This window comes from Lactuca sativa, chromosome 2 (genome assembly GCF_002870075.4).
Source record: "Lactuca sativa cultivar Salinas chromosome 2, Lsat_Salinas_v11, whole genome shotgun sequence".
In the NCBI taxonomy this organism is placed as follows: Eukaryota; Viridiplantae; Streptophyta; class Magnoliopsida; order Asterales; family Asteraceae; genus Lactuca; species Lactuca sativa.
Genome location: NC_056624.2, coordinates 22,782,477 through 22,808,309, shown reverse-complemented (window position 1 = coordinate 22,808,309; position 25,833 = coordinate 22,782,477). Strand labels below are relative to the sequence as shown.

Genomic DNA, 25,833 nt, shown 5'->3' with positions numbered 1-25,833 from the left:
GGCAATGGTTACAAGGAGGTCCATTTTTTTTTTTTACCTAGACGAGATTGCTATGAAGGAGGATGCATTAATGATCAGTTGAAGAACATTGGTTTGAATGTTTAGATTCCTAAGTTTACAGGACATGTTTACCTTATTGAATTCATTGAACGATTAAGCATCGTTAATGGATTGTTTGATTTGCAATACATACCGGAACACTTGAAGATGAAGTTGGTCGCCATCGGATTAAGGAAACACGCCTCTCTTTGATGGGAACATGTGAAGAAACAACGAAAAATAGCAGTAAAATCAATGACTGTTAAGTGAAAAAAATGAAGAAATTGATGAAGAACAACTTTCTTCCTTAAAACCATCAATAAGAAGTTTTTTTAGTATCAGAATTTGTACAAAAAAACCGTGTTGGTCGAGGAAGCCATTCATGAGTTCGAAATATTATGCAATGTGATCCAGTGGAATAAGAAGAATCTATTACTACTTGATTTTTTCGGTGCTAAGACCTAAGATCTCGGATATTGTGAATATCCAGGATCTCGGATATTGGTCTTAATATAACTTTTTTGTCTGGATAGTCACATAGGAGGATAACCAAGTGTTACTTTTGTTTACAATTTGTCTTTTTTGTACACTAGTTACTATTGAATTTGATTTGAAGTTTTTTTTAGAACCAAAATATAAAAATCATACTTCCAAACAAATTATTTTGTTTAAATCTGGGTTTTTATTTTTATTTTTTATATTTTTATTGGTTAAAAGCTAAAAGTTAAAACCTTTCAAAACACACTAAAAAAACCCGCCTATCTAATAATCTTAATTTGTGGTCCGTGATAATTTAAATTGAAACAAATATGTCCCTTTTTCTAATATTTTTTAAGGATGTATATATACGGAAAACCTTTTGAATAGTATAAATTAAAAAAAAATTATAATATTCTGTGACCTACTTTTAATAAATTATATACAATATTCCCTTTTGTAATAATTTTTTTAAAGTTATAATCCAAAGTCACAACACTAACTTTTAGCTTGTCACGCACTGAATATTAACATTAAGTTATTCACAATTCACACAACTAATGATATCTAAATAGCATATCCCATTTCCACGGGTCAAAAATCTCCTCCTCAAATCTTCCCTTTCACACAATTTTCATACAACACTCACACGACCTTTTAACATTATAAAGACCCTGGAAATTCATATCCCAGCACCCAAAACATCAAAATGTCAGACCAAATACCTTTCCATATACAGGAGGACATCATCAAAAGACTTCCTGTAAAACCATTGATTCAGTTTAGATCTGTCTCAAAAGCATGGAAATCTTTGATTGACAGCTCTGAGTTTATTGCAGCTCACAGTGCCCTCCACACTCATCCACAACATCTGCTTGTAAAATACGAAGATTTGGTAGAAACTGAAGATAAATATGTTTCTTTTATAGATGATGAGAGTTTGCTTCAACAGAGGTTTGTTCCCTTTGTTCCATTGTCGGTTAAGTCACTTAAAGAGTCAATAATAGTCGGTAGTGATCATGGATTATTGTGCTTGTATGGTTTTCATTGGGGCCCAGGGAATTCTCATAGAAACCTTAATTATTCCTCGACTGTTCTTTGGAACCCTTCGGTTAGGAAATCGATTGTTGTTGATATGCCTTATATATTGTGTTCAGGCGAAGAAACAAGGGTTGGTTTTGGGGTTTGTCCTATCACTAATGACCCCAAGATTGTAGAGATTACAGAACTTCGTTTTTGGGTTGATAAGGAAAGTGAAATTAGCAAACCATGGAAAGTAAAGGTCTATACGTTGAGCTCAGGAAAATGGAGAAATGTATCTAGCAATCTGCCAAATAGATCAATTCGAGTTAGATGGTCGCAGGTAGTTATTGACAGGTTTATCTATTGGCGTGCTTTCCAAAAGTCGACTATACATACTCGTAATCTAATCATATCATTTGACATTACTGATGAGAATTTTAGAGTGGTTGACCTCCCTGATAGTTTAGCTGAGCACTCTCAAACAGAGTTATCGGTTTGTAAGCTAAGGGAGAGTCTTGCCATGCTTCAATATCGTACAGACATAGGTAAACATGTTTGTGTTGTTTGGATGATGGAGCATGGTGTTCAAAGATCGTTTACAAAACTCTTCAGCATTAGTGCCCCACATGGGTCGATGACAATATTGGGATTTAGGAAGAGTGGCCAACCCATAATTGAAGTGAAAGATGATCTTTCTGAATTGAGTGACCTTGCTGTATATGAGCCCAATTCGGAAGTGCAGATCAATGATCTTGAAATTTGCGGAAGAAACAATTTGTTCTCTGTGAATTCTTACATGGAAACATTACTTTTGCTGGTTTAGTCAAATTGCGGTAGTTTTTGACCTAAATCAAGGATTAGGATAATGAACGCATTGCAATGTCATGACTGTTGGAGCAGGCAATTGAGGATGATGATATCGGCAAAATATTGAAGTGGATAAAAAGTTAATGCAACGCATTACATTGGTGTTCTGTGCGATAAATGTCTCTGACATTAATGATGATAGATCTCACATTTTTGTGAGCATTATGCACACTTATGTTGTTTAGAGTGGATTATGAATGTTTTGTTAACGAAACTGATTCAAGCTTTTCCCACTGAAAGGAATTTACCCCAACCTACAACTCCTTAATATTAAAAACATTATCGTTAATATTGTGTTTTACAGAGTCGATTTATCTTTTATCATTCTAAATAATGCAAATGATCACGTTGAAAGATTCTTTTCCATACATCAATTTTATAAAATATTCCCAAAAATGGAGATGGAAGTGGACAGTGACTTATTTCTTATCACCACTAGAATAAAGGTTTTTATTGACATACAAACTATGAATGCACTGGATTTATGACATGCAGATGTAAGTGTCGTAAACTACTGTCATTTCATATTAAATTTGAATGATATACGACACACATTTTTGCGTGTCCTAAAAATTGTTATCGCTTTATAATTTATTTTAGTTAACGCGCGTCCTCCTACCTAGCCGCAAAAGGAAATCCCCCAAAATCATAAAACCCTGCTTACCTCCATTTCATTTTTTCTTTCATGGATGATGGACTCTCTTCTCTCCTCTCATGTCTCTCTCTTCCGTTCTCTCATATCTCCTGTTCCATCCACGCCTTTGTCGCCACCCATCACCTACCTCCACTGTCTTCGACCGTCATCGCCTCTTCTGTCCGCACTCTCAATAAATACCATCACCATGAGTGCATATGGGTATCAGTCTATCCATCTAAAAATTTATAGACACCATTATGGGAAGTAAAGGAATCGGACTATGGCATGTTCAACATCATGGAAGTTGTAATTATTCTTGGTAACTGTTCCTCAATTTGTTTTTGTCTATTGATGTTAATACACAAATTGATCTTGGTGGCATGTCATTTTGATGAATCGAAATATGTCAGGTATTTCTAAACCACAACAACCCTTAAACCTATACACATCTACTACCTTCTCACCGTTTCCCAGAAACCCAATCGAAGGCTTACAAAACCTGGATTGGAAGAGTGCCATACTCGACGCGTTCCATCCTCTTATAGATAACAAGACATGTAAATTAGTACCTCAGAAGTTAGGAATAAATATTTTTAGGATTATATGGATTTTAGTAATAAAACATGGCCAGATGGATCATTAAATAGTAAAAAGCATGTTTAGTTTGTGATGGAAGATCACAAGAAGTTGGCATGGAACATGGTGAAACATTGAGTCTGGTGGTGAAGTTGGAAACGATATTCATTGTTCTTAGTATAGTAGTATCTCAATCTTGGCCTATCCACCAACTGTCTAAGAAGAACGTATTTCTTCACGAAAACCTACATAAGATGGTTTATATACGTCGACCTATGGGTTATGTGACACAAAATGTCATATTATGTGTGTCTGTTGAAGAAGTCATTATATGGATTAAATCAAGTACCATGGTCATGGAACAAAAGATTTGTAGACTATGCTTATGGTATGTGATTTTGTCACACCTTTCCTGACCGCTGGCGGAAATGCAAAGTTGTGACGGTACATAGATTACCCAAATCACAGAGCACAAACCATAACTATCTATTGAACGAAACACATATGTATTCAAGCTGAAAATAATTCCTTGTCTTGATCTTTATTCTATCATAGGAACACATGCGATTTTTGAAAACGTCAACCTAATGTTGGTGAGTGCACAGATTTTGAGTTAAACGTATATTAAACTCTTTTTTAGAAAACTTTCTATAAATTTTTATGATTCTTAAATTCTTTTTTTCCTATGTTTTATTTTATCACCTCTTTAATTATTATCTTTTTAAGATATTCTGCATATCCTATCTTATTATCTCTATAGGATGCTTTACAATTCCTAAGTTACTATATTTGTAGGATATTTACCGATCCTAACTTATTATCTTTTTTGGATGTTTTATTAATCCTAATTTACTATCTTTTAGGATATTTTACTTATCCTAACATATTGTATATACCAGTCTAAGGCGTCCCTCTTGGTAGTTGTATCACTATGGTGGTTGTAATGTATTACCAGGAGCCCCCATAATCGATACTGTTTGACTAGTGATTACTCCTCCATGACGCTTCATAGGACATCAAATAGTGATTAATAAGTAAGTTATCCTACTGGGATTGTAGCTATCAATCGCAGGTGAGGGTGTCAATGCTCTTATAGATCTATACATATCTTTCTAGCTCTCACAAGATGAACGATTACAGGTTCGGGTAGCTGAATTTAATCAGGCTAATAATGAATATTAATAGCTCACTAACGCATTAACTTTAGGTATTTTATCTTTTTCTGATGGTCCACATCTCCCTAATCTCAACAAATATGGGTGTTAGATGTGCTCGTTGAGCATGGCGCACACTTGACGTGCAACTCTAAATCTTTTATAAAAATTCATATCTTCCTTATATAAACCTTGTTTCTTACACTCTTTATATATTTGTGTAGCTCTCTACTAGTACTACAACTTTCCTTAAGGTTGTGTTGCCAAATTATAACTTTTATTTTTAACACGTATTGTATATTTTTCTAAAAACCATATCTCCTTCATACGAACTTCGTTTTTGACATTTTTCCTTTTAAAGTCCTTATCTCTCGGAGTACTATGATTTTCCTTTTAGCGGCGTTAGCCTAAATTCAATTGATTTCTTTATGCCCTTTTGACGTTAATAGCGTTATTAACGCGGTTGATTCTTTTTCTTTTATAAAATCATAAGTCCTCCAATCGGAGTCAGATTTTTACAATGATTATATCCTTGAGATCACTTTGTTGTGTACTTTCCAAATACACTAACCATTATTAAAAGTGATAAAACTCTTTGGTCACTTATTTTTGACCCTTTAACTGATCATATTTTTCCTGGAATATGAAAAGCTCTATTATCATCATTGATTGATGCTAATCTCTAGTGATGGTTGGTGACGAGAATTTCCTAATCGTCATAGATTTGCACACAATCATTACAACCATTCTCTCTTCGTTTATCGTCAGGGTACCGACACTACTTATATTCTTTTGTATGTTAATGATATCTTATTGGTAACTTCACCACATAAACTATGACATCAATTTATGAAGTTACTGGAAAAAGAGGTTTTCATGAAGGATCTTGGGCCTCTAACATATTTTCTAGGTGTTGTTATGACTTCTCATGAAAACGTGTCCGTATTTCTATTTTAGCAAAATCATGGCAATGAAATTCTTCATCGAGTAGGTCTCAAATCATGTAAGCCAATTGTTACTCCTGTCGACACTAATAAAAAATTGAGTTCATTTGATGACACGTTTCTTGATAATGCCATTGTATATCATCACTTCGCATAGGCCTTAACAATATTTTACTTTCATGAGATATAATATTAGTTATGCAGTTCAATAGGTTTTCATTCATATTCATGCTCCACACACGCCCCATCTAATTGCTCTTAAATGCAAATTTAGTTACATAAGTGATACTTTGTCATATGGTCTCATTATTAGAAAACTGGGAATTAGTTCTATTTAATTTTTATCCTACACTGATGTAGATAAGGAAGGCTATCCCGATACCCATCGTAAAATCTGGTGGTACTATGTTTACTTCGGCGATAATTTAATCTCATAATATTCAAAAATAAAATCAATGTTGTCAAGGTCTAGTGTCGATGCATTGTACCGTGCCGTTCCCAATGTAGTTTCTAAAACATGTTGGGTTCAAAACCTTCGATGTGAACTACAACTTCTACCCATGAAAGTGACAATGGTGTATTATGATAACGATGGTGTAGTTTATTTTTCTACTAATCCGGTTCAACAGATCTATCGCATTGTAATATCCCTAATTTCACGGCCAGATAGGACCGATTTGTTTATGCCTTAGTTAAAATTAGAGTATCCTTTTTGAAGAATAATGTTGTGAAATTTGTTCCCAAAATATGATAACGATATTATCAAAAAATTTCTGAAGAAATATATTTTAATTATATTAAAAACATTGAGATGTCATCGTCAATATAGTACATAAGTATAAACGGAAATAGTAAAGGCCTTACAAACATCAATTATTCTATTGACCTATAATCCACAAATCTCTCATCTTATCATCACACCTGTGCTCTTATGCCACTACTTGTAATACAAGAAACTGAGTGGCTTAGGCTTGGGAGCCTGGTGAGCACATAGGGTTTTCAACCCATAATAATTAAATTCTTTATTTTCATCAAATCATTTAACCCGATTTCCCATTCTCGTTATCCTCACTTTCTATCCCTAAAGCATCTAATTAAAGGAATATATCCAAAGGGTTATCTTCGGTATAGACAATAATTCTTAAGGGGTTTCTTAGAAATATATGTCAGTAAGGAAACCACGGGGGGATGGACTACACCTGGTGAACACTTAGTTTAAAAACACCTACAGGTTGCGAGTCTGCCAGCGTTCCACTAGACAGTCTAGAATAGTTTGTGGTCGTCATCTATACTCCACTAGATGATTGGATCATCTTTAAAGTCAATACCTGTCATCATCTATTTCATCTTTCATTTCTCATCATCTATATAATCTTTCATCTACCCATTTTTACCCAACATATTTATAGGTAAGAAAAAACATATACAATTTAAATCAAGTAAAACATGTATAAATCGTTTATCTAGCATAGATATCAAGAACACAGATAAAAGGCACATATAACATGTAATTTATAATAAATACTTCATATCTGTGTGTAAGATAAAAGTAACTATGCACTCACTTGTTAAAGTGACGACTCGAAATTCGGGTAACGCTTTGCTTCTAGCGACTATCTTTTACTTTGACGTAACCTAGTATTATTATCACTAAGTTTTAGTCTAATATTTATTGTGACTAATTATAAGTCTAGATTTATCATTAATTCAAAGTCTACTTTAAGATCTATCAAGTAAGGAACAACCATGCAGGACATTTGGGAGGCAGGATCATTTCGGCGTATAGCCTTTCTGAAATCCAACAACCAATCCAACATGACCATTCTAGACACCTCTTCAGTAAGTAGATCAATCATTATAATGACATGGAATCACTGATAAATCTTGTTTAAAGGTTCATAATAACGATAATGAATTTAAAAATAAGGTATACTTAAAGCGTAATAGGTGTAGCTCAATTTACAGGGTTTCTAGCAAAAACTTAGAACTTTGTGGTCAAAACTTCGTCGCTGAATCTTTTTCATAAAAAGATTCTTGTAGCCCTTCAAAACTCACCTTACTATACTAAAACTACATAAAGAGAAGTCAAATCACGAGGGACTGAAATGCTCGGGGATAAAAAGAGAAAGACTCTTGAATTAAGAGAATGGTGCAACAGATATGACAGACTAAAGCCTCATATTTATAGTAATTGAATTTTCAAAACTAACCTTTATAGTTACTTAAACTACATTATAGTTATTTAAACGACAAAAGCTTCCCTTTATGATACTATTTTAAATAGATTTAACGATATTTGTACTAAACTAATGTTGAAAGTATTAACTATTAGTCTTAAAATGACCACATCATTGATACATTTATATATATATATATATATATATATATATATATATATATATATACACATTTTATTTTAAGACGCAAATATGCTATTATAAATTATAATTTATTTAGACGAACTCCGTTTTTGACGTTTTTTATATCCACGCAAAGCTATCAACAAGATCTACAACTTTTGTTTAGACTCTGTTGGCTAATTTTGACTTTAATTTTCATCCATATGTTTATATTATTAAATGATTTTGCTAAAATCATAATTCTCTAATACGGACTCCGGTTTAGGCATTCTTTTTCTAAAAATTCTTATTTTAAAGAGTAGTACGATTTTCTTTTTGGTGGCTTTAGCTAAAACTCAACAATTATCTTCATAGCTTTTTATATCACACATTCCTTATACGCGATTGACTTTTATTTTTTATAAAAATCATATATAATTCATACGGAATCGGATTTCTATGAAATTTATCTTTTTGGGATCAAGATTACGTGTACTTTCTAAATAATATATATATATATATATATATATATATATATATATATATATATATATAGATATGCGTGTGTGTATGTTTTGGGCATACTTAATTTTACGATTTATGGGCGATTTAGTTGATTTTTCCTATTTTATTATATTATAATAATCATGAAACACATAATATTCACATAATTCTTCTTTATGGCATCTAAATTGGTTATAATTGTTGATCATAACTATTACATCATGTTATTAATGCTTAGCGAGAAACGTTGGTGTTACACACATTGAAGTTCGCATTCACTCTGTAACGGAGAAGGTGGAACTTGGTCAAGTTAGAGTTCTACATACCCCATGATGTTTTCAAATTGTTGACATGTTCACTAGTGGCCTACCACGGGTCTTGTTTAAATATTTTCAATATAATCTCAACATACAACCAAGTATTGTTTCGTCTACGAGTATATATTAGCCATATATTGTATTTCTTAAAAATATTCAAAGTAAAAGCATTTGCAATATATACTTTTAGGTCATATTGTAATCCCTATATATTTGGTTTAGTATCATTACTAAAAGATGACTAATTATTCTCCTATTAATAATAACAAAAATGAAGCGTTCAAATATGATAAGTGTGTTCTTGGTTTTCAGACCCAAACGATTTTAGGACCTACAAATATGATGTGTGTGTTCATGGGTGTACAAATTGTACCTTTACTATAATGCATGTGTGTGTTCTAGGTTTAAATAATTTCTAGAAAAGGTTTGAGGGAGTGTGCATGCCAAAAACCATTGGATTTGATGTGCCAAGAACATGTCGCAAAACTCATGTAGTCATAATGATATATTTTGAACATCAACAAGTTCAATGGTAAATGATATACAAATACTAACTAAATTTGAACAAAAGCAAGACTTAGTTACCATCCTAAGTATTCCTTTTTTGTGTGTCAATCAAAATTAATTCAATACATTATATGATAATGTATAAAATAAAGATTAATATTATAACTATGGTTCTATTACACACGTTTTGCAACAGCGTAATTTTTGAATTTTGTATTAGGCAGACACTATTTTTGTAATTTTTTAAACATATGGACCGTTTATGTGAAAAAATATGCACATGGAACTTTTATGTAAATTACATGAACAACTTTTCTAATTTATTTTCTAAACAAGGACCAAAGCTACCCATATACAAAATTCTTAAACATATGGACATTTTCTGTAAAAAATATTTGCATATGGACCTCTTTCTGTAATTTATAGGGATCGTTTTGTAATTTATTTTCTATGTAGGGATCAACCCACACTTCTATAAATTTGTTATTAGGGAGGGAAATTTATGTAATTTTTTAAACATGTGCATCATTTCTATAAATATAATTTTGAACATGGACCTATTTGTAAATTACAATGACCGTTTTTTTAGTTTATTTTCTATGTAGGGACCAAACATGTCAATATACAAAAGGTACAAGAGTGGAAATATTGGCAGTCAAATTTGATGTTTTAAAAATGACATTTTACAAAGTAGGGGTGGAAAGTGCCATTCGACAAAGTAAGGGGGTGGAAAGTGTGAACGTACGAAAGTCTAGGGACCATATATGTCCACAAAAGAAAGTTTTGTGTCAAAAGTATAATTTAATTTGTGGTCAAAGTCTTAAATAACAAACTTCTGTGACAGTCTAAAATTATAAAATATATTTTATGCCTAAAATCTTAACTAAAAAAGTTTTATGGTCATATTCTAAGACCCTAAAACTGTACTGGTAATAAGGTCTTTTCGTTTTAATCACTACAAGAAAAATACCCTTTAATGATGCGCAAACAATGACACGATACCCATTTTTGTGTGACCCTAAAAATAATGTCAACCTTCCAAAATTTGAAGGATAGTGGACACGTATTTTTTGCGTGCCTTAAAATTAATGTCAAGCACAAAGAAAAATACAAACATGGAGGGTACTTGTTTTAAATGCGTGTCGTCTAGAAATGTCGCTTTATATTTTTTTTATCAAACGCGGGTTTTTAAAGGCGGAAAATGAAATCCTGTAAAATTCTAAAATTTTGAAGTGCCCGCTTCTTCACTTTTTCCTCTAGATCTCCCTTCTCTCTACAAACCCTAAGGCGTCGCCACCTCCCTTCTCTCTAAGACGTGCTAGGGTTTTATTTTATTCTAATCTTCCATTGCTCTCATTTTCTCTCAACCCAGTACATGCAAGGGTTTTTGGTTGTGATCGACCAGTGGTGAAAGGATTCAGGCCTCGCTCCCTCTCCATTCCTTCGCTTCTAATAAAAATCGAATGGTGTTGTGCTTACAGGACGAGAATGGCCATATTGCCCTATATAGTGCATAAGGATCGAAAAAGGAAGCGAAGGTTAGCATCAATATCTCAAATAATCGCTTCTCATCAGATTTACCTACTACAGTTCAACGCCAAAAAAGGAAGCAGCTCTTCGTTTTCTTCTCGATGGAGGTTTCTAAGAATTAACATTGGTATCTCAAATGACTTCAACTCTTTTCACAGATTTCTTCCTAGCTGATTTTATGATTTCTGATTTCTTCCATCTGATTTTAATTTTAGATTGAGATTTCTAAATGTCAGTCGCCAGCAGCCTATCACCGAAACCAAACTGAGACTCGCTCAATCGCTAAAAGCCTGGGATTTGCTAACAATCTATTACTCAAACATGGGATTGAATGAAAGTCTAATACTCGTTGAAAAACGAATGCCTGATTTCCAATTAGGATTTCGTATTTATGGAATCCAAGTTCTTGATTCCTGAATTTGATTTCCCTTGACCTTCCTTACAGATCCGTAGAAAATTCAGAAGAGCCGCCACATATCTCAAGCACACGGTACCATCTCTCTCTCTCTCTCTCTCACACACACACACACATGGTTATAGATACAAAATCTTTTGGGGGAACTGCGTGTTTCTTGGTTTTCTGCATTTGTGTGCATGCCTACAACGTGTTTGTGGAAATGTTTAACAGGTTGTGGTGAACACATGGCAGACCATTGAAAGAAGAATACACGTCGACTCTACTCTTTGTGATGGTACTCCGGGGACCGCTTTCTTGCTCTTGAAAATTTTTCCAGTGAATGGCAACAAGAATGATCTGAACACCTCTGCTTGCATTATTGAAGCTTGTGACTCTGCTTCTGCAAGCTTTAGTTACCCTCTATAGTACTCCAATCTCATTATCTTGATATATAAATCCATATTTAACATATTGTTGAAATCGATAATGATAGGGATGTAACCTTTTTACGCGGAAGTGCTGGAGCTTGTGCTCTTGGTGCTGTTGTGTCAAAGTACCAAGAAAATACACAACACAGATGATTGAATACTATTTGACCCGATTCAAAGAGGTAATATAGTAATTTATATTGATTTTCTTCCTTAATAAGCATAATGCTCATTTATATAACATTGATTTTGCCTAATTTTGGAACAGATTGAAGTAAAGGAACATTGGGGAGATGGAATGTTACACGGGAGTGCTAAACACTTATGGACATGTCTTTTCTTGAATAAACACTTAGGTGATGAATTGATTCCTTCATCCTATACTCTAAGGTTTCATATAAATCTGATTAATTATAATTAACAATGTAGCAAATGGAGTTAAAGTTATATATATCGTATTTACATATAATATTAAAAATTGAATGAAAACTATTTTCTTAATTGTGTTGATGGGTGCCTTCTATGTGGTAACCATACTTTCTTCCATTGAAGTAGGTTTTTTTAATCAAGTAAAAAAGAAACACCCATGCATAGCTTACCAAATTAGGGTTTGTTTCTTTCTTTTCCATTAAGTGATGAATGGTGTCTGTTGTATGTACAAGGACTTTTTCTTATTTGCACCTAATGAACCATCTGAGTGACAAAGTAAATGATGATTTTACCCTTTGTTTAGGTTCATAGTGTGCAGGATGCAACAGAAGCATATTCAGCTCTTTAAATTGTGCTCACTTCTCATCCACCTGAAGGTCTTCATGTTTTTGATGATTTCAGAGAGTTAAGCCATAACACTGAAGTAGATGATAAAGTAAGTAACTCACTGTATTCAATCAGCATTTATATAAGGTCTTATCCATGCTTAGGACTTAGGACTTAATGCACTCATTCACACACACACACACACACACTTACTTGATGTTACCAAACAACAACAATGGCTAGCAGGACAGTTATAGTTGATAATACAACATGGAACAACACACATTGCTACTGTTGGTACTGCCATGTCATCACCCGAAAAAGCTGCTTGAGAATTTTTCAACTGTTTGGATGTCTAGTTTTATTTTTTATTTTTAAATAATAATAAAGAATTGAAAATAAGAAATTAATTATTTGAAGTTTTCATCATTGTCAGGTGTCGTGGGATACTCTAGTGATGATATAAAAAAGTTCCTATGAATAGGTGTGTATAGGAGAAGGCATCTTCCCACATATGAAGGAGCCTGATTATCTTGTATGTTTAAGTACTTCAAGTAATGTACTTTCATTTTTTTAAATAGTTATAGCATTGTACTTTCAAATAGTTTCTAATTAGGGCATTGTAGTTTAAAAAATTGGAAAATAAATTACTTCTATTTCATTGTTATTACTTCTATTTCATTTTTGTTTTCTATTCTAATAAATTACTTCGTTTTCATTGTTATTTCTTATCAGGTCAATACCAAATTGGTTCACATGCGACTCCAACCATGCTAAACCCCCTTATGTACAAACTATCATATTTCAGGTAATCAGTAATCGACTACTTTTTTCTTGTTTTGTTTAACAACATAAGTAAGTCTTATTTTATTTTATTTATTTATGTAGATTTATGGAGACTGATGGTGGTAGAGGATATGATAGAGTTAGGAAAACTGTAATAGGAAAAAAGCATTTCAAATTGACTCATTTTATTCCTGCTTTTGAATATATTTTTCATCTGCCTCATCAATGAAATGGATGCCTCTGTTAACAATGTGTACTTCCATTGGTTTAATTATATATACATATAATACGGTTCTAAATGGGTGTATTATATGTGGGATAGCTGTATTATATGTGGGAGGAGATTATATATGAAATATAATACGTTTCTGAATAACTGTATTATATGTGGTACTATATATGGTATGGAGAGAGATAGAGTATGGTTAAAGAACCGTACTCTATTATGTGATCAAATCTAATACACCCCCTTTAGAATACCACCATTTTCCCGTATTCTATACCTTAAAACAACCGTACTCTATTTCATGTTTTCTAGTAGTGAATGTTGATCTGAATACAATATAATGTGGGCAGATGCAATGGGAAAGCTAGAAGATATGGAGAGTTCCAACCGTGAACGCCTTTGGCCCCAACTTGTTAAGGGTTTCAAAGATCTTTCTAAGCGCTTGAAGGTATTTGATATGACTACATTCTTAATCAAAACACATGTCAAAACCTTTATTCTTTTAGCAATCAGTGTTAGTTTAATGTGCACACAATAATAGATGTGATTATGACTTATGAGCTTGTATTCGTTGATATTTATTTTATGCAGCTTCAAGACGAAGTCATACTTTCAAATTCAAAGAGATTGCAGATCACTCAAACCAATGTGAACAATTTACCCTCGACATTTTCCTTGATAGTAAATCCTCCCCTGAATACTTAATCCATACCATAGGTGTAGTATGTAAACTATTTATTAACAAATAAATAAATCAATATGAAAACCTCTCAAATATAAGTAAAATGTTGGTTGATAGTTTTTTTTTTTGTTTCCAGGGAGTGGGTCAGCTGGAATGAGGCAAAGGGAGTGGGTTGACCTTTTGTTTTTTTGTTAAATGTTAATCGTTACTGAAAGCAAAAAAAATCAAAATTTAATTTTGATTTATTTGATGTCTCGTGTCTTGCAGGTTCATGGTGGTCGGCAGTCCATGTAAGTTTCTTAATTTGTAACATCTTGTATTCAAGAAATAGCAATGTACTTTCCATAAAAAATTATAAATTATATTCTTTGAAAAATTTGCTAGATTGGTAGGTTTAAAAGCAGAATGTCCTGATAAGAATTAATTTTAAAAGTAAAATGAAAATGACAAGTGATTTTGTGTTGTGTTTATAGGGTTGATGAAAGCGAATAGCTTTGGAGTTAGAAGAGGAAAAGAAAATTCAAGCCGAAAGAGATAAGATGCTGCAAATGCAAGTGTTGCATTCTTCATTTCAATTGTTAGTATGAAACACAGAGTAGATTAGATTAGATGAATGCAAATTTATATATTATAAGAAATAGAATTATATGACATTAATTTTTATGCATTGGATTGTATTTCTTATATTGTATTTTATTTCTATTATGAGACAGTAAATACAAATTTAATTTAAAAATTAATAAATATATAAATATTTTTTTAAGCATTTAAATTTACGATACGCAAAAATGTGTGTCATCTTCATTTATGACATGACCTTTCTTGACAGGGGTTTTAATGATATGCATTGCGTGTCATTAACACGCGCGTCGTAAGGTTATGACACGCGAATGCATATCGTCTTCCTTTATGACAGAGCCTTCCTTGATACGCATTGCGTGACGTAAACGCGCGTCGTAGTTGCACGTCGTAAATGAGCGTCGTCTATAGACGACGCGCAAAAATGCGTCGTCTCTCTTTATGACAGGGCCTTCCTTGACGTGCATTTGTGCGTCGTTTGAGCCTTTTACGACGCGCAATGAGCGTCGTAAAAGACTGTTTTTCTAGTAGTGAATATCTATAAGAATTCCATGAGTTTCAAACCAAAATTTAAATGAGAATTAATTTTTGAAAAGCACAAGAATGAGAACCGAACAAAGTGAGAATATAAATTTTGTACCCGATGAGTAATAAATACTTGAATGGGGTTATATATTTAATAATGGTAATATACCTTTCGTGATATAATTAAAACTGACAAAAAAAATCTGTATTTTTCTAATACCAAGGATGTATCCAGAAGACCTTTTTAATAACATAATTTTTAAAACCATATAATATCTGTGACCTACTTTTTATAAATTATATAAAGAATTCACTTTTCTAATAAAAAAATTTAAAGCTATAATCCAAAGTCACAAATAACTTTTACTCTTCTAGCTTGTCACGCACTAAATATTAACATTATTTTTTTTTTCTTTTCTAGAACGGCATTCACAATTCACACAACTATTGAAATGTAAATCCCAATATCCCATTTCCACGGGTTGAAAAATATCCTCCCCAAGTCTTCCATATAATACTTCTTTATCTCACACTACCCTTAACATTATAAAAACCCTAAAATACATATCCCACACCACCCAGAACATCAAAATGTCAGACCAAATACCTTTCCATATACAAGAGGACATCATCAAAAGGCTTCCTGTCAAACCATTGCTTCAGTTTAGATCCGTCTCAAAAGCATGGAAATCTTTGATCGATAGCTCTGAGTTTATTGCAGCTCAGAGTGCCCTCCACACTCATCCACAACATCTGCTTGTAAAATACGAAGATTTGGTAGAAACTGAAGATAAATATGTTTCTTTTATAGATGATGATACTTTCCTCCAACAGAGGTTTGTTCCCACTCTTCCATTTTCCGTTAAGTCGCTTAACCTTTCAACAATAGTCGGTAGTTCTCACGGATTGTCGTGCTTGTATGGTTATCATTGGGGCCCGGAGACTTCTCATCGCAGCCTTAAATCCCCGAAGACTGTTCTTTGGAACCCTTCGGTTAGGAAATCGGTAGTTGTTGATATGCCTAATTTGGTGTGTGGGGGCGAAGAAATAGCTGTTGGTTTTGGGGTTTGTCCAGTTACTAGTGACCCCAAGATTGTAGAGATTACACAACTTCGTTCTTGGGTTGATTTGGAAAGTGAAACTAGCGACTTTTGGAAAGCAAAGGTTTATACGTTGAGCTCACGGAAATGGAGAAATATATCTAGCAATCTGCCTAGTAAATCAATTCGTGTTACATGGTCGCAGGTAGTTATTGATAGGTTTATTTATTGGTGTGCTTACCACATGTTGACTATACATACTTATAATCTAATCATGTCATTTGATATGACTGATGAGAATTTTAGAGTGGTTGACCTCCCAGATAGCTTAGAGCAACACTCTCAAACTGAGTTATCGGTTTCTAAGCTAAGGGAGTCTCTTGCGATACTTCAGTATAATATTGACACTGACACTGACACTGACACTGACAAACATGTTTGTTCTGTTTGGATGATGGAGCATGGTGTTTAAAGCTGGTTCACAAAGCTGTTCACCATTACTGGTCAATGGCAGTATTGGGATTTAGGAAGAGTGGCCAACCTATAATTGAGGTGAAAGATGATCTTGCTGAATCAAGTGACCTTGCTGTTTATGATTCCAATTCGAAACACATCAAGGATCTTGAGATTTGTGGAATAACAAATTCATTCCGTGTGATTTCTTACACCGAAACCTTAACTTTTATTCCTTCGGTCCGATTGTAGTAGTTATTGACTTGAATCAAGGAAGAAGATAATGAACATTGCAACGAGATGACTATTGGAGTAGGCAACTCAAGATGATGATATCTGCAGAATATTTGAAGTAGATAAAAGGTTAATGCATCACATATAATTTACGCAGTGTTCTGTGAGTTTAATGTTTGTGACCATTATGCACAGTTAATTATCTTGTTGAGAGTGAATTAAACATGTTACGTTTACGTTAAACTGATTCAAGCTTTTCCTGTCGGAAGGAATTTACCGCCAAAATAAATTAAAGAATTTATCGTCTATATTGTGTTTTACAGATTCTTTTCCATACATCTGTTTCATAAAAAAAAAAAATAAAAAAACGGAGATGGAAGTGGATAGTAAGAGCATCTCCAACAATTTTTCTTATTTTTGCCTTCTTTCGTTTCTATCCTTATCCACTTTTACCTCAGGAATAATGTTAGGTGTATTTCATATACCCATTTTGTATTTTTATTTCATAAAATTGCATTGCATTGCATTTAGGCTTAAGCTCATGCATTTTACATGTTTTTTTGAGATTTTTCATAATATTATTTCACTCGTACACTTTTGTGATATTTTAGAGACTCTTGGAGGTCAGTACAAGAAAACTGGTGCAATAGCTACAACACAATCTGTAGCTATATGCGAATAGCTACGGAATTGCTACGGAAAAATGCATTAGTATAATGGTATGTGGTTAAATTATAGCTACGGGTTAGCTACAGAGTAGCTACGGAATTTTCCGTAGCTACAATAGCTATGGAAGAGCTAAAGAAATAAATAGCTACAGATTTCCTAATGAATAGCTATGCAAATGGATAGCTACAAAATAGCTACCAAACTAAATAGCTACGGATCCAAATAGCTACGGAATACCTACGAAACAAAATAGCTACGAAAATCCGTAGCTATTCCGTAGCTAACTTCGTTTTATGTAAAAAAAAAAAATAAAAAATTTAAAATTTTCCAATTTTTAAATTTTTTGTCAAATAACACGTTCAATTCACATTTGTCTCAAATACCATATAAAATACAACAAAAAACGTCCCTAATACCAAGTTTGACACATTCCATTCCATTGTCCAAAATACCATACAAAAGTAAGCACTAACAAAACACACAAATAGTACCAAGTGTTTACAAATTCAATTTTTCCAAATACCATACAAACTAAGCACTAACAAAAGAAACAAACAATATCAATTACAAATTCAATTGTTCCAAAATACTTATCAATTGTCCTTGGGTGGATTATAGCGGGGCCACAAGGTTCATTTCCAGACATATTGTGACAACCCAAAGTTTATTCCGTTACATCACCCCGTTACCGTTAACGGAATATTCCATTTTATAAAAGTTCCGTTAATTAGAGGTCGCAAAATAAATAAACGTTATATTTATTTATAATATGTCATTAACGTCGTGATAAAAGAGATAAAGACACTTACTTTACATTTCCATTTTATTTGGAAAAAGGTTAAATTTTATTACGACCACTAAATCGGGTGCGACCAAAAGCCCCGTATAACAGCAGTATCGGGTAGATTCCTACTGAGCTCCAACTCCAACCCATATATAAGGGGGAATGGACTTCATTCCACCCCTTTACTCTCTCTCTAAACTCTCTCTCATACACGCCCGATTTCGCCTCAAATCCACAACCAAACGCCTCCAAATCGTAAGTCCACTTACCCTAGTTTGTTCTAAACATTATTGGCTGTGACTTTACCCCAAAATTCGAGCATATAAACTGTCAAAGAGGAGTTTACGGACCAAGAACACTCTAGGGCCGTAAACCCCTTAAATGAGGCCAAAATGACCCAAAATTGTCCCTTTGAGCCTAGGAATCAATTAAGGAAATTGTCTAGGAGTGTTAATCATCAAAACACAAGAATTTAGGGCATAAAAGAGAGTTTACGGCCCAAGCACATGCTTAGGCCGTAAACACCTCTTAAACTTGTCAAAATGCCCCAAAAACACTCCCAACCACCCTTAGGCTTAAGACATAAATTACGGACTTGCTATTTCGGGTTTAGGACATTCAAACACAAGGAAATAGGGGGTAGAAAGGAGTTGACGGCCCAAGCAAGTGCCTAGGCCGTAAACACCTCCAAACCATGTCAAATGATGGTTTTAATTCCCCCAAATGGCCTCACACCTCATTATAAAATACTAGAAGTGTAATAGGGACTTTAAACTTCAATAAAAGCAAAAGCTAGGAGTTCATGGCCGTGAACTCCTATAGGGGTGGTTCATGGGCCGTAAACTCCCATGTAGTCCCTTTAAACCCCTTAAACCCACACATACAAGTTAGATTTGGACCTAGCAAAATTCCACAATTGATATGAGACTTTTAAACACCCTAGAACACCCTCACCTTGAGTTTACGGCCGTAAACTCATGGGGAGTAGTCCCAGGGCCGTAAACACCCTATGGTGAGTTTACTCTTGGAGAGTAAACTCCATTCCTAGGTCATTCACACCCTTAAATGTTACCCGGGACACCCCAAACACTTAACCAAAGTGTTTTCCGCTCTTTAGGGTGCTTATACTTGTTTAATTAGTATTATATATACTAATTGTATGTGAACATATGTTATCATATGTTAAATAGGTCTCTAAGTGTGTCATAGTCCTTACTTGACACCGAGCACCCAACCGGCGCCTTCGTCGGATCCACTTACACCAGGTGAGTTCATACCCCTGAATGAACCTTTTAAATGTTTTACATGTTTTATAGGGGGGGGGGGGAATACAAGTTAAACATGCCAGTTATCATATCAATCACATGTGATTGATAACCCGCATGCACAAGGATTTACCACACTGTAAACTGTTTTACCGAGTAGGATACTATAAATGGTTTTCTAAAATGTTTTTGCTTGTTCAAGCTCTTACTTATACTGTTTTATCAAATTTCATTTTTAAACTGGTTTATGAAAGGTTTCCAATGAAATTCTAAAGATTTAAAAACTTATTTTACCGAAAAATACCAGGTTGTGATTTTCCTAAGTTTAAAGGTTTTTACAAGGTTTTCATCAAAGTTCTCTTTCTTGTCGTATACTTTTACTTTTACCTGTTAGACACTGCTGCTTCACTTTTACTTAGTTTAAACTCCTACTTGATAACGCTTCCACTTCATGATACACTTATACTTCACGATTCGATTATCCCACACTGTACGCTTATACTTCACGAGTCGGTTATTCCACTGTATGCTTATACTTCACAAGTCGGTTATTCCACTGTACGCTTATACTTCACAAGTCGGTTATTCCACTGTACGCTTATACTTCACAAGTCGGTTATTCCACTGTACGCTTATACTTCACAAGTCGGTTATTCCATACTATACACTTATACTTCACGATATGATTCCACTTGATACACACTCAAGCGTAGTTAGATGTATGTCTGTGCTTGTATAGATGCATATAAATAATGATTGAAGGACTTAGGAAGGCTTGTCCGCCCTATTTCCTTTTCTTCATTGAGATGTGGTCTGGTGGGATCGGATGGCCATACGAAGGTCGTTTGATTCATTAGTTATATATTATGTACACAAGCATAGACATATAGGTTTACTTTAGTCAGTCCAATTATGAGTCTCTACCTCTAGTTCAACACTGTATTGGAAACACACTACCCACTATTTGGGATCCATCTTTGGGACACGGCCTTCTCCGTCGTCTAGTTGGTAACCAGAGTCTCCTGTACGGAGAGCGGACATTGTGTGTATAGATCTATACGGGATTGACACCCCCGCACCCTGACTGCTAGCTACAGTCCACGGCCTACCAAGCCAAGGGGTGACAAATGTCATATTCTCTAAACGCTTGTAGGGCGTCAGGTACTCTAGTGTCGGTTATTATGGCTACGAGTATCCCAGGTTACCTTATAATTCATGGCCTGGTTTTTCACCAGCAATTTACACTGTATGCTGGAACCCACTCTCGGAGTCACACTGTTTTAGACCTTGCTAGACGTATCATTCAGTTGATACCATCCGGGGTCTATGTTCACTGTATTCACTGTTTTAGACCTTGCTAGACATATCATTCAGTTGATACTGTCTGGAGTCTGTGTCGCTTTCTGTTAGACTGAGTCAGGTGTGTTGTTCATTCGATACTCTCCTGGAGTCTATGATTCCTTTTGCCTTAGTCAGCAGTCCTCACTGCTGAGGCATATGTTATTTTCCCTGATATTCTCCGACTTTCTTAAAAAGCAAATCCCTTCTTTTTAAAATGAAAGTGTTTAAGGGAAAACTACTTTTTACCACATAACTCTGACCAGTCTTGGTAGAAGACTGCTTTTTAATTAGAAAATATAGGATTTTCTGGAAAGGACTCTATTTCACTGTATACTTGAAAACTACCACTTATATAAAGTTATTTGATTAAAATGTCACTAAATGCTTATGAACTCACCAGCATTTGTAAAAATGCTGGTACTCGCTTTTCAAATAACTTGTATTCTCAGGTCAGCATTAGACAGGTACATCCTCGGAGCTGTTGATGAAGATAGCTTAGTACCATGTTGTACTTATTATATTTACTTGTATTACTTTGATGTATGGTAATGTAAACCATGTAAAACTATTACTATTAATGCAATGTTTTGTTGTACTTTGATTACTATAATGCATGTGTTGTGATACTTGACATGACGTCATTCACCCGAGAACGTTTCCGCCGTTCCAGTTTTGGGGTGTGACAGATTGGTATCAGAGCATTGTTTATAATGAGCTAAGTATATCAATTCATAAAAGATATACAGCCTATAAATACAAAGGGATAAAACACTCTGACCAAGAATTATACTTTAAAATATAACCATATTTTACCAAAGTATAAGAACATCCAGAACCTAAACACTCGAACAAAAGTATCACAAGAAGAACAATAATAAAAGTCTTCGGATGTTGAGCACTATAGTCAAACCTGGGCAGTTATGTAACCGTAAGCTAGAATAAATGTAACCTGATCAACTACATTTATTCGAGATGCGATGAACGTGTGCTTGGGAGTGATAGTGGTGTTGCAACAGGTCTGAAACTTACCAACTAGGAATGCTAGAGCCAAACATAAAGTTTAAAAATACTATAGGAGTATTTTGGAACACTAAAAGATTCATACAAATCCCAGAATCATATTCAGAAGATAAGAAACAAACAAGAAATTAAAATACCATAGGGGTATTTTAGGATCCATAACTAACCTTGTGTGAAGAACTAAAAAGATCCTTATTGATATACCTACAACTATAGAGGGTATACTCCTAAGGTTATATATAATAAGGATCCTATAGGCTAAGAATGTGTGGTTTCGCCCTACTTCCTTTTCCTTGTTTAGATGTGGATCTAGAGTAGTGTCACATATTCGAAGGCCTATCGGATCTAAGCTATATATGATTTGTATACCCTGTGTAATCGTAGCAGGACTCGATATGGATCATCCAGTGAAATGTTAATAATCTCTTAGGATTCTTTAGACATTTCCATTCTCGCACGAACCCTGTAGAAAACCCTATCCACTTCATTACTTGACAGAAGAGTTGATGCAGACCCAGAAGAGGTTCATTGAGGAGATTTCCAGTTCGGAAATAAATGAACTGGGTCCAGACTATTGAAATCACCAAGTGCCTATATCTTTTAGGAACAGTGGTGAGAGATTCGCCTAAACTTCCGAGATTCCCAGTCATCCACCATGAAGTGATGACACCCAGAGTCGGAATCAGAAGGAAGGCGGAGTAGAAATTCAATATGTCCATACGAGGATAGAACCCTAGGTAACTACCCGAAGGAAGCCAACGCCGATTCCAGTCAAAGATACGAGGCAGACAGAGGGAGCCAGTGGATGGAACCCAAGAAGAGTCTTACCCTCGTGTTCGTCATGCTAATACACCCTTAAAAGAATACAAATTTAGTGAGTTAGTGGTTACACTACTCACGCTATGTGTTAGGTAAATCGTCGTTTCCCGTTGCCAGTTACAGGATTAGAGCGGATCGGCGCAGCTCTATTGAGAGTATTTAGCCATAAGCCTTCATGAGCCTCTCTTTCCGCGATGTTCGTTCCAAACTGTTCTCAAATCTGTCCAGGCCGGAGAGTGAAACCTTTCCCAGTATAAAAGGTAACTTAGAAGGAATGACTCGCATCTTATGGCCTTTTCCCGATACTCATAGCCCTATCTTGCACACCAGGACTACATCATAGGGATGTAGGTCGACACTCAGACAACCAACATCCGAGGCATGGGAAAGTTTATGCCTAATAAAGTCAGGACAGATATGTCCAGGGCTAGCCATCGTCTCTCATCATCTTGTATTCCTTTTCGTGTAGGAAAAACCATGCCACCGAAGAAGCGCAACCAGTCCGCAAGCAATAAAACTACTCTCCTATTTGATGAAGCTACGTTCCAAGCTGCAGTCTCGACAGCCGTAGTAGCTGTCATGGCTCACCTGAATGCTAACAACGCCAATGTTAGCAAGGGCCTTATCGGGATTTCCGATCCTAGCAATGGACAGCAACAACCAACCCCTGCATACCCAGCCACCAAGGAAACTCACTCAAATCCGCTGAAGAGAAAGATCAAGATCGAGGAGGGAAGTACCTTGGCTCAAGGACCTTCCGAAGGGCAACGAGCTGAGATGGTCAAATTCCCTACCAACCCTTCCATCCCTACACCTAGGAGACCACACTTAGGAAACCTTCCCCATTGCAGCAAGTGCAGCTACCATCATCATGGTGTCTGCCGGGAGCTTTATTGTACTAGGTGCCACATGTTGGGGCCTACTGCTCGCGTCTGCAGAACCCCGGTTGAGTTCATTACATCAACCACCAATGTGGCGACCCGTACAGTTTGCCACCTATGTGGTGAAATGGGACACTTCAAGAAGGACTGCCCAACCGAAGGGAAAGACAAGGACATAGGAGGAGTCTAACTCTAATGCTTAGGGAGAAGCATCAAGGAACCTAGTAGATTTTGGTACGACTCTCGATCTCGGATAACTAAACTGAAAACAATAAAAGGCTAATTCCAATGTAAATACTTCCCCATAAAGGCGAAAGTCGCAGCACTGTTATAAAAATTTAAAATTCATCAGGTAAAACTATAATGGCTAAACATATACATTACGGCTGTCACACCCCCAAACCAGAATGGCGGAAACATTCGGGGGTGGATGACTTCACATAGTATCACAACCATTGAATATTGTAAAGAAAGTAACACAACCATCACATATATAATGAAAACGTATGTTGTTGCGTTATACATATTAGCAAAAGAATATTACAATGAGATGATAAATGTTCAACAATAAAACATCCTTAGTGTTTCCTTCTCCAAAAGCTGGTGGTTACCTGAATTACTGATTCCCTGAGAAATACAAGTGGTTTCGAAAAAGTGTCAACAATTAAGTTGGTGAGTTCATAAGTGTTTTGTATTGAAAAGTATGTCCTTTTTAATAGTAAATCGATGAACGAGGTTTTCAGAAAATCCAATATTTTCTATAAATGATTTGAAAAGTTTCCCGTGTTGGAGTGCGTTTGTGTTTTCCATACTTGAACAATAGTGATAAAATTTGTGTTAACGATAAAATGGAAAACTGAAATGCATATATGAATCTCGTAAATCAAATTTGTTTTTATACTTTTATGTGAGTTTTATAACCATGCTATTGACACTGATGGCCTGTAACAACGTTCTTCAGGCGTTGGAACTGTTATGACATTTGTCACCCCTGGCCTGCCGGCCTAGCTGTAGCTAACAACTTAGGTGTGGGATTGTCAATCCCGTATAGATCTATACACAAGTATCACGCTCCCCCTACAAGGGATTATGGTATATAATACAGGACTTAATAATGCATACTCGAACGTACGTGAAGCTGTCTCACATTACTTGGTATAAACAGATTTACGATAATAAAGACTTTACTTCTTTTGAAAGCATTTCATTTGTCAAGATGTATATGTAAAATAACTTGATAACTATACTCAATGTAGTTTCTCAAAAAGTATGTTTCCATGTAGTAAGAACAACTTGGTGATATAATAGCCCTTTAAGCATGAAGATATTTGGTATCAAAACCCTATAAGAACGATGTTATGATTGTGTTTATAAAACGATACTTTGACTTGTAGTGTACTTGTATTCCCCCCCTAAAACGTGAAAAGAATTGAAAAGTAGGGGTATGAACTCACTCGTTAAGTTTGAAGAGAGAGGCTAGGGTTGAGCAGAACTTCGACCGCGGATGGTTGCGTCGTCGGGCTCTTCGGGGATCTCTGCAGCGTAAATCTTTCGTCGGGGCTCGAGTGCGGAAACCGAGGTGAGGGAATGGTCTCTGGAGCTTAGAGGTGTGGGAGAAGGACTGAGAAATGGTGAAGGTGTGCCTAAACTCGCAGCTGATGCCATCTATTTATAGGTGGTATTTTTGAGCGCCACGTCGTGGCTAGGGTTGGCCACGTCGTGGGGAGCAAGCCCTATCCCCTTCCGTTGATTGGACGCCCTCAGTCGCTTGCCGGGTCGCGGCCAAGCTGTGCCACGTCGTGGGGCCTGACAGCCTCAGATTTTGGACCCCGAACTTGTAAAATCCATAACTTTCGCGTACGAGCTCCGTTTTCGACGTTCTTTATATGCACGCGTAGCTGAAAATATGATCTACAACTTTCATTTAGATTCCGTCGGCTAGTTTTGACTTTATTTTTAACGACATAATTTTAATAGGACGGGCCTCCTAAAGTCCGTTAAAAATTCGTAGGTTCTTTATTCGACGTCGGTTTT

General features: G+C 35.2%; 2 protein-coding genes across 2 annotated transcripts; both read left to right on the top strand.

Annotated features, from left to right (window-relative positions):
• Window positions 1-1,117: 1,117 nt before the first annotated feature.
• On the top strand, window positions 1,118-2,699 carry LOC111917691 (F-box protein CPR1). The gene has a single exon (XM_023913357.3). It carries the CDS (start codon window positions 1,226-1,228, stop codon window positions 2,360-2,362), a length of 1,137 nt encoding a protein of 378 aa, XP_023769125.1. The 5' UTR covers window positions 1,118-1,225; the 3' UTR covers window positions 2,363-2,699.
• Window positions 2,700-15,719: 13,020 nt separating this feature from the next.
• On the top strand, window positions 15,720-17,328 carry LOC111917708 (F-box protein At2g21930). Its single transcript, XM_023913379.2, has one exon. It carries the CDS (start codon window positions 15,885-15,887, stop codon window positions 16,803-16,805), a length of 921 nt encoding a protein of 306 aa, XP_023769147.1. The 5' UTR covers window positions 15,720-15,884; the 3' UTR covers window positions 16,806-17,328.
• The last annotated feature ends 8,505 nt before the right edge of the window (window positions 17,329-25,833 follow it).

What these genes read in the sequence shown, in the direction of transcription:
- LOC111917691 (XM_023913357.3), top strand. Translation starts at nt 1,226, where the DNA reads ATGTCAGACCAAATACCTTTCCATATACAGGAGGACATCATCAAAAGA.
- LOC111917708 (XM_023913379.2), top strand. Translation starts at nt 15,885, where the DNA reads ATGTCAGACCAAATACCTTTCCATATACAAGAGGACATCATCAAAAGG.